This window comes from Colobus angolensis, unplaced genomic scaffold (genome assembly GCF_000951035.1).
Source record: "Colobus angolensis palliatus isolate OR3802 unplaced genomic scaffold, Cang.pa_1.0 Scaffold41, whole genome shotgun sequence".
Lineage (NCBI taxonomy): Eukaryota > Metazoa > Chordata > Mammalia > Primates > Cercopithecidae > Colobus > Colobus angolensis.
Window position 1 is genome coordinate 12559553 of NW_012117488.1, and position 10761 is coordinate 12570313.

At 38.4% G+C, this 10761-nt stretch overlaps 1 protein-coding gene across 1 annotated transcript; it reads right to left on the reverse strand.

The window, feature by feature from the left end:
- Positions 1-566: 566 nt before the first annotated feature.
- LOC105521829 (coiled-coil-helix-coiled-coil-helix domain-containing protein 2, mitochondrial) lies at positions 567-1346 on the reverse strand. The gene has a single exon (XM_011956154.1). The coding sequence runs from the start codon at positions 1303-1305 to the stop codon at positions 859-861; it is 447 nt and encodes a 148-aa protein (XP_011811544.1). The 5' UTR covers positions 1306-1346; the 3' UTR covers positions 567-858.
- Positions 1347-10761: the final 9415 nt, after the last annotated feature.

Here is a 10761-nt window from a genome sequence, read left to right on the forward strand (position 1 = left end):
GAGAGGGAGTATAGCCTGGGTCAACAGTACAGGAAAAATAAGTTATATAGTAAGATTTTAATAGTTCTAGAACACAGAGCCTCTTTAACTTTAGCAAGGATTAGTTACTCACATCTACATTGTTTATAAAATTTTGTAAATTATTTGTATTATAAGGTATTTGATACAGATGAAAGACCATGTATAAACACTTACACATTTTAAAGCGTAATAGTAAACCAGATACCACTATATGTACTAATCCTCCTGTATCTCTTACTTTTAATTTTTCACCCAGAAGTACCAGTACCCTAAATTTTCTTGTGTGTGCTTTTTCTATTAATGATTTTAGCACGCATGTATCTATCCCTGAACAACAAATCAGTTTATTTGTTTTTGAAATTTATAAAAATGGTATTATACCTCATGTTATCTTCTTTTTTCTCGTTCTCTTTTTCTTTTTCTCTTTCTTTATTGTTTCTAAGATTTATACCTTTATTTCTTTACATTACTGAAAAATATTACGTTATTTGAATATACTTCGGTTTAATTTTTAGTTCTCCATATATTCATGGAGGTCGTTTCCATTGTTTTTTTTTTTGGAAGAAAATGACTTTATTCTAATTAACTCACAAAGAATAAAATCATAACAGCTAGTTTAAGGAGGTAACACATTTTGCCCAGTCCCAAATTCTACAAAGTAGGAACACGCCCCCTTCCATTTCAGTTCTGAAGCAAGGAAGCTAGCAATGACAGGAGAGGTTTAAGTGATGGTTACACTTTGTACCTTCACTATCAATTCTATTTTTATACTAAATTAACTTAAGATATGAGAGCTGATTTTCCATCTCTCCAGGTTGAACTTCTTGATTAGGCCAATCAATTTGCAAGTCGGCACTGTTTCAGCACCTCACTGAAACCCTCACAGAGCTTGATGTCACCCTGGTTCTGGGCACACTCAAGAAACTGTTTGATCTCATAGAAGCAAGGCTGCTGCTGCTGTGCTGGCTGGGTTCCCTGCGGCTCCTGGTAAGTGATGTCAGGCCTTGCAGGCTCAGCATTACTTCCTCCACTGAAGCCCCCAGTAATGGCGTGACCCAGTGTGTGTCCCACAGCAGAGCCCACAGCCACGCCAGCTGCAGTGGTTGCCATCTGGGCCATCAGACCTGGCTGCCGGGGTGCAGCAGCAGAAGAGCCAACTGCAGATGGGGGTGCCGCTGCTGGTGGCTGAGCGACAGGTGCCGGCCTGGGTGCAGCTCTCATCTGAGGTGCCCGGCTGGCCGGAGGGGCCATGCGGGAGGTGCGGCTTCGGCTTCCACGCGGCATCTTAGGTACGCGACAGCTGGACCTCTGGACCTGTAACAATCCGCCCGTTTCAATTTTTTGTTTTTATTTTTTGTTTGTTTACAGTGCTACAAACAAAGCTGCTATAACCCACTTTTTATTTGTCTCCCGGGGCAGGTATGCAAGTTTCTTGGCTTATATGTCTAGAAATATAATTGCTGAGGGTTAGACTTTTTTTTTGGCTAAGTCAATAAAGCAAAATATACACTTTCCCTTGATTTACATCCACACCACCACTTGGTAATGTCAGGCATCTCACTGCTTACCAACCTCAGGACATTTCTGCTGTTTTTTCAAACTCTATTGAGATTTTGTTTGGAACTTTATTGAGTCTGTGGATCTGTTTGTGGAGAAATGGCAGGCTCAAACTCAGTATATCTCACTGTTCTTTTAAGTTTCATTTAATGACTTCCATTATATTTCATAATATTTTCTATACAGGCCTTCCAATTTTTATTATATATACTGTTACCTACATTTTTTGTTAACGGTATAAGGGTTTCTTTTTTTTTTCCTTTTTTTTTTTTTTGAGATGGAGTCTTGCTCTGTCGCCAGGCTGAAGTTCTGTCGCTAGGCTGAAGTGCAGTGGCATGATCTCGGCTCACTGTAACCTCTGCCTCCTGGAATCAAGCAATTCTCCTGCCTCAGCCTCCCTAGTAGCTGGAACTACAGGCACACACCACCACGCCCAGCTTATTTTTGTATTTTTCAGTAAGATGGGGACTCATCATGTTGGCAAGTATGATCTCAATCTCTTGACCTCATAATCTGCCTACCTCAGCCTCCCAAAGTGCGGGGATTAGAGGTGTGAGCCACCACACCTGGCCCAAGTGGTATTTTTTAATGGAACAAAATGCATTTGACTTTTAAGTGTTGAGTCTGTAATCAATCTATTTTGTCAATCTTTCTTATTATTTGGAATAATTTACACATTACATACATATATAATAATATTTACATAATAGAAGCTTTGTTTATTCTTTTCGATCCTAACATGTTGTACCTCTTTTTCTTTCATTTCCTTTTTTTTGTTTTTTTTTTGTTTTTGAGACGGAGTCTTGTCCTGTCATCCAGGCTGGAGGGCAGTGGGGTGATCTCGGTTCACTGCCATATCAGCCTTCCAGGTTCAGCAATTCTCCTGCCTCAGCCTCCCCAGTAGCTGGGATTACAGGGGTGTGCCATCATGCCTGGCTAATATTTTGCTTTTTACTTATTTTTATTTATTTATTTTTTTTTGAGACGGAGTCTCACTCTTTTCGCCCAGGCTGTAGTGCAATGGCACGATCTCAGCTCACTGCAACCTCCGCCTCCTGGGTTCCAGCAGTACTCCTATCTCAGCCTCCCAAGTAGCTGAGATTACATGCCTATGCCATCAAGTCCAGCTAATCTTTATATTTTTAGCAGAGACGGAGTTTTGCCATTTTGGCCAGGCTAGTCTCGAACTCCTGACCTCAGGTGATCCACCCACCTCAGCCTCCCAAACTGTTGGGATTACAGGCGTGAGCCACTGTGCCCGGCCTAATTTTTATATTTTTATTATAGATTGGGTTTCATCATGTTGGTCAGGCTGGTCTTGAACTCCCGATCTCAAGTGATCTGCCCGCTTTGGCATCCCAAAGTGCTGGGATTACAGGCATGAGCCACCACACCTGGCCGTACTTCTTTTTCTTACTCTGCCAGGCTTTCAGTACAATGTTTCAAAGAAGTGAAAATAAAAGTCATTTTTGTCTTTTTCCTGATTTTATTTATTTATTTATTGAGATGGAGTCTCACTCTTTCACCCAGGCTGGAGTGCAGTGGTCTGATCTCGACTCATTGCAACCTCTGCCTCCTGGGTTCAAACGATTCTCCTGTCTCAGCCTACCGAGTAGTTGGGATTACAGGCATGCACCACCACACCTGGCTAATTTTTGTATTTTTAGTAGAGACGGGATTTCACCATGTTGACCAGGCTGGTCTCTAACTCCTGACCTCAGCGGATCCACCCACCTCAGCCTTCCAAAGTGCTGGGATTACAGGCATGAGCCACCGCACCGGGTCTCATCTTTTTCCTGATTTTAAAGCAATATGACTAACGTTTTCTATTGAGACTGATAGTTTCTATAGATGCTTACATTTAACACTTTATCATTCTAAAGATGTTTTAAAATATCATCCTTTATTTTAGAAATTAGAAATGAACATTGAGTTTCATGAAACAATTCTTTTCTGTATCTATTGAGGAGATTGCATTTTTTCCCTTTTAGCCATGTAGGGTGATAAATTCACTTGAAAGTTTTCTAAGGTCATAGTTGTCTCAACTTGAATTCTTGGGATAAATTAAAACTGGATTTTTCCTATACATCAACGGATTTTTATTTTCTTATACACTACAGGATTTGACATTTATCTTTTTTTTACACTATTTTTGCTTAATTTTGGTTTCCATGTTGTGCAAATCTTATAGGCTAGGTTGCTTTTCTTCCCCCATTCTCAATATTCATATAAAATGGATTTAAATGATATATTCTTTAAAAATTTGATTAAGCTCACATATAAAATTATCTGGGCTTGATGTTTTCTATGTGGGAAGACTTTTAAATACTTGAAAGTTGTTTTAGGACTATTCTAACATAATTTTTTAATCAGTCAAGACAAATTATTTTTGTCTTAAAACATATCCTTTGGGTAAATATTACAAATTAATTTGAATGAAATTATTTTTAATTCTGTCTTTATTACCTTCTACTGAAAAACCACCTTTCTTGGAACAACAGGAAGATTTAACACAAAGTGCTTATTAAAAATTCTAATTGCCCAACATATCCCTCATAATTTTGTGACTATCTTAGAGGCAATAAATTTTCATTATTCATTTTAAAGATGAAGAAACTAAGTCACGGAAAAGATTGCTCAGCTTATAAGTGTTATAGTTGGCCGAGTATGGTGGCTCATGCCTGTAACCCCAACAGTTTGGGAGGCCAAGCCGGGTGGATCCCTTGAGGCCAGGAGTTCAAGACCAGCCTGGCCAACATGACAAAACCCGATCTCTACTAAAAATACAAAAAATTAGCCGGGCATCATGGTGCAAGTCTGTAATCCCAGCTACCAGGGAGGATTGAATCCTGGAGGCTTGACGTTGCTAGTATCCGAGGGAATCGTCTAAACCCGGGAGGTGGAGGTCACATCTACTGAAAATGGACAACTAGAATCTTCACATTTGAACTCTCCTGAACTGACCTTCATGTGTCTCTCCCCTGAACTAATTTTAATCTGTATCATTTTATAGTAATAAACTTTAACAATGAGTTTCAGTTTATAAACACTTATATACACAAAACTATGTATTTTCTCAGATGGTAGTAAATTCAGTGGAGAAAATGAAGAACTTGGAAAAGGAATGACAAATTTAAGACTGTGTTTTTTTTTTTTAATAGTGTTGTCAGAAAGGGTCCGTTTATAAGGTAACATTTAAGCAGATACCTGAAGTGCAAAAGCCATGTGCCAATGCTAAGCTGGTGACTGAGAATAGACAACGTCATGTGAAAATTAGGGTGGAACCTGAAGTCCTCCAGGAGACCAGCACTTGCACTAGTAGAACTGAACTGAGTTTGGAGGTGGGGCAAGAGGAATTATAGAAGGTGAAGTTAAACAGACACAGGTGAGTTCAGGTTACGTAGGGATCTGTGGGTCAGTGGCAGAGCTTTGGCTTCAATTCTGAATGAACATGAATTGTCATTAGACAATTTTGACTACAGCAGTGTCATGACACAATTTATATCTTAAAACGATTACTCTGACTGCTGTGTTGAGCATGGACTATATGGGGCCAAAACTGGGAGTAGAAAGTCTAGGTAAGAGACAGATGGGGAAATCCAGGAAAGCAATAATGGTGGCTTGAACCAGGACCAAGGTCGTAGTGGTAGTAAACAATGAAGCGATTTTGAATAGATTGTGAAGATAGAGTTCATGGGCCAGGCAGAGTGGCTCATGCCTGTAATCCTAGCACTTTGGGAGGCTGAGGTGGGGGGAATCCTTGAGTGCAGGAGTTGGAGGTCAGCCTGGGCAATACAGTGAGACCCTGTCTCTACAAAAAATACACAAATTACCTGGGTGTGGTGATGTGTGCCTGTAGTCCCACCTACTTGGGAAGCTGAGATGGGAGAAACCCTTGAGCCTAGGAGGTGGAGGCTGCAATGAACTGTCCTGCTGCTACCGCACTCCAGCCTAGTCAACAGAGTGATACCATGTCTCAATAATAACAACAAAAAGGTAGAGCTCACAGAATTTGCTGATGGGTGTGAGAGAGAAGTCAAGGGTAATTGAAAGGATTGTGTTTCAAGTAACAGGACAGAATTGCTTATGACTTAAAGGTGGAAGTATATGCAATTCAGTTTCAGATTTCAGTTCATTCTCACAGTGATATAAATAAAATACCTGAGATTGGGTAATTCATAAAGAAAAGAGGTTTAACTGGCTCACGGTTTTGCAGGCTGTGCAGGAAGTATAGTGGCTTCTGCTTCTGGGGAGGTCTTAGGAAACTTATAATCATGGTGGAAGGCAAAGGAGAAGCAGGCACATCTGACATGGTCAGGGCAGGAGCAAGAGAGGGGAGAGGTGCCACACACTTTGAAACAACTACATCTCATGAGAACGCACTATTGCAATAATAGCTCCAAGTGGGATGGTGTTAAACCATGAGAAACCACCTCCATGATTCAATTACCTTCGACCAGGCCCCACCTTCAACACGGGGGATTAAAATTGAACATGAGATTTGTGAGGGAGACACAGATTCAAACCATATCGGGGTTTTGTTTTGTTTGGGGTTTTTTGTTTCTTTTTTGTTCTGTTTGGAGGAGGAAATAGGGGAAGAGAAGTGGAGAAGTTTAGTTTTGGAAACTGTTTTAGACCTTTAAAGGGCAAAGCCAAGTAACCAGTTCTAGGTGCTAGGATTATAGTTAAAACATAACAAATACAAACAGCAAAATCATAAGCTTTGCAAGGCTCCCAACTGTCCTCTTCACCATGACATTCCTAAGACCTTAAGACCTTGCACAGCGCCTTGCTCTTAGGTGTTCAATAAATATTCAAGACACGAAGGAAAAAACGAATTGATTATTAAAATTTAAAATCCTGCCAGAATTTTGCATCCATAGGAGCTATGCAGCAGGTGTACTTGAGGATAGTGCCTGGCAAATTCCTCATAATTCAACTTCAGATCTATGCATTTCTGATCTCTACCCGTTGAGTAACATGCTTCCTGTAACATATTTGATTTTGAACAGTGAGATCTATGTGAGTGGTTAGTCAGAAAACAGACCTCCAGATAAGTAAGTTAAATCGAACAACATTCTTCAGTTTTATCTATTTAAATATCGGATGATTTGGTGTAAAACAATAACTCTGATTTTCCCTTAATTGATAGATGTTTTTCTGACAATAATTGGCCAAGATATTGGTCTGTGTCTCAAGGCCACTCCTGAAAAGAGGAAGTTTGTTTTCCTGTTGTTCTGACAGGAAGAGGTGGATCTACTTCATCAACATGCAGTGCCAAATTGTTAGGATACAAGCTAAAAAGGAGGAGTGTGTTAGGATATGGCACTCTTTAGTGTCATATCTATACAGCGTCATGTGTGTTCTTATACGTGTGTGCCCATGTACTGAGTTTGAAATACTAAACAAATCTCTTGCTATGGGTTGCAGGCAAACCAATTTTAAAATGCTGATGTGACAGTAGAAACCAGGGCTTTGAGATGGGATCCAGGCACCACCTCACTGCCACTCACTAGCAAATGACATCAGACTCACTCTATTCCTGTTAAGCCTTTCTTTTCTTTTTACTCCAGCTTTATTAAGATACAATGACGAAAGTGTATTTTAAGGTGCACAATATGATGATGTTTTGATATAAATATACATTGTGACATAATTAACACAAATTAATTGACACCTTCATCACTTCACATGGTTACCTTTGGGTCTTTGTGTGAGAACATTGAATATCTACTCTCTTAGCTAATTTCAAGTATACAATAATGCAGTAATATTACGTATAGTCACCATGCGGTACCTTTGATCTCAATAATTTGTTCATCCTGCATAACTGAAACATTGTACTGTGACCAGCATCTCCCTATTTCCCAATTTCTCCGTGTCCCAGCCCCTGGCAACCACCATTCTACTCTCTGTTTCTATGAGCTTGGTTATTTTAGATTCTATGTATAAGTGAGATGATACAATATTTGTCTCTCTGTTCCTGGCTTATTTCACTTAGCATAGTGTCTTCTAGGTTCATTCATTTCATCACAAATAGCATGGTTTTCTTCTAATTTATGGGCAAATAATGTATTTCATCATACATGTATATACCACATTTTCTTTATCCATTCATATGTCCACAGGTGCTTAAGTTGTTTCTATATTCAGATCTTCATTTGAAAAAATGGTGAGGCATACTTATTTCATGGAGTTATCTCAAAATGAACATACATTTTCATCCACCAAATGCTTTAAACTGGCTGGTTCTGTAAGGCAAAAAACTCACACTTTTTCCCCCCTCTACTCTCTCACACCACAACAATCAAAACAGAAGACTTCTCTGTGTGTGTGTGTGTGTGTGTGTGTGTTGTCACAGAGCAAGAAAGTAGTCAATTCTATTGTAGACACTAGCTGGGTGTTCTCCAATTCAATTTGGATGCTATCTACCTGGAGATAGCAGAGCCTGCTACCTTCCATGAAACTCCACATGTTCAGGTATCCGGAAGCTCCCCTATCCCTGTCCTCTTGGGCCTCTATGGAGACTTCATAAATGAAGCATGGATAATTGTCCTGATATGTGATTGAACAAAATGGCTACGATCTAATACTAACAGTCTGAATGGAGAAACACAGAAAAGCCTGTCTGATTAGATTCTTGGCCTCTCCATGCAGCATCCTTCCTTCAGAGTGTGGGGCAGGAACCTTTCTGAAGTGGGGATCTTATGACCTACAAGATAGGTCAGAGAATTTCTTTACAGCCAACTCTAAGACAGAAGGGCAAGAGAAGATTTCTGCCTTGGAGAGAAAAAGGAGCAGGTGAAAGGAGGGCAGGAGGTCAGAGAGAGAGAAAGACTCTGTTTACTGAGAACTGTTCCTAAGGCCTGAAGCTCCCCAGCATTATAAAAAGGGCCATGGGAGTTAATGAGCCAGGAACCATGGACAAAAACATATATATATATATAATATCACCACACTTGTGCTTGTGCATAACAAATATTTACTATACAGTATTTATTATTATAAATAGCATTGCATATGTAATTTATATCTTTCTGTTCTTTACTTAAAATTATACCCTAATAATCTTCCATGTCATTAAATAGTGTTTATAAGAACCATTTAAAATGGTGTTTATAATACTTACTGTGGTCAGTTTTTCCAGTATTCAGCGCTATTTTTAGGAATCAATACTCTAATATTGTTTCATTAACATTAAGTCATCATGCTGGCATTTTAAAAATCTGAAATCTGCATCATTATTTTATTCAGATAAAATCATTGACTCTATTACATAATTAATGTGAAAAGACAAATCAATTACTCATTTAGCCAGTTCTATGTTAATGAGTCTAAATAGGCGGATGTATTGTGATATTGCAAACCTTCTTTTTCAAGAACAATTTTTATTCTATTTCAAAAACATTTCAAAGTAGTAGACTATGAAAAAATCAGAATGGAAACTGATAAAGGTAAGTCTGCACCAAACTTTTATTTATTCATGATAAAATTAAAGGACAGAACAGGAAAATACACTTTGTAATGAAACAAAATGTATAGTTTGTTATCAATGAGAGTTTGCAAAATTAGGAAAACAAAATCCTAAAATCTTATTTAAAATGTCTCCCCAAGGTTATCAACTGAGATTTTTATATTCGTTGAAGGTAATTATTTAGAGCAAAGGATTTGGAGTTATTTCATAGTCTGTCTCTGCACCATTCTGTTGACTAATACAGAATCACAAAGGGCTTCTTCATCAGCAGGTAATGATCTGCACAAAAATACACTCATGAGTTAACGTTGACAATATAGACACTTTTTTGAAGATAGTGCTTTTTCTTGAAAAAAGATCAAATATTTTCTTTTAAATGTTGCGTAATTAAATATATTTTTCACTTTATTATTTTTGTTCCCTGAAAATAGTTCATTATGTTTGTATTTCAATGCAAAATATAAATTTATAATTCTACTGCATGTCTTATTATAAATTTATAATTTGTTGTGTTTAAAATGTATCATGCATTTATTTTGTTTTATTGTATGAATTCAAACCTGTTTTTTCAAAGAAAAGAACAGCATGATACAGCATTTTGAAATTGGCCAAAAAAACCTCAGTATTCCCATTTTGCCCTAATATTGCTATCACCAATTTTTTTATGAACATATGACATTGACTCTCCATGGTATAATTTTCTGAACTATTTCCTTTTTGTTTGCTTTCGTTTTAAAAATTGTTTCCAGGCTCTCTGCTGTGGCTCGCTCTTGTAATCCTAGCACTTTCAGAGGCCAAGGTGGGAGGATTGCTTGAGCTCAGGAATTCTAGATCAGCCTGGGCAACACAGTGAGACCTCATGTCTTAAAAAAACACAAAAATTAGCCATGCATGGTGGCACACACCTGTGTCCCAGCTACTCAGGAGGCTAATGTGGGAGGATCACTCCAGGAGGCTGAGGCTGCAGTGAGCCAAGGTTGCACCACTGCACTCCAGCTAAGGAGACACAGGCAGACACTCTATATACTCTATATTAAAAAATTGTTTGCAATATTTGAATACTATAATTGAAGTGGCTATAAATACCTTGATGCATACAACTTATCAAAATCTGGATTTGGTGTGTGTGTATGTGTGTGTGTGTGTGTGTGTGTGTGTGTGTGCGTGCATGTTTTAGAATATATTTTAAAAATGGAAACTATTGAGTCAAAAGTAAGAATCCTTTTTAGGCTATGGACAAACATTGGGAAATTCCTTTCTAAATCAGTTTGTTTGTTTGTTTTCATTTGCTTACTTTACTAATCAGTTAACAACTGCGGAGAATTTTCACTAGAAGGCCTTCTCCAGAGCCAAGGCATTCTTAGGTGGTGTAGCTGTAACAATAGCCACGGGATAGATTTTCATTGTGGGCAGCAATGAGAAAGCAAACAAGATGGCTAAATATTGCATATCTAGCATAGCTCCAGTCAAATGAGACAGAATTGGTCCACTGAGGGAATCTACGGTCTTTGCAGAGCATTCTAATTATATATAGTAGTAACACTAAGGCAGACCACAGTGAAGGTCAAAACAAGGAAATCAAGTCAGGGGGACAGGGAGAATGAAGATTTAATCCCATGAACAATCACAAATCACAGAACAAAAGGTGTTATTCATTACTAAAGTGTGCTCGTAATGTAAAAAAGACTTTTAGATTATTCTTTTTTTTT

Excerpts from the sequence above, each read along its gene's own strand:
- LOC105521829 (XM_011956154.1), bottom strand. The coding sequence starts at position 1,305 with ATGCCGCGTGGAAGCCGAAGCCGCACCTCCCGCATGGCCCCTCCGGCC.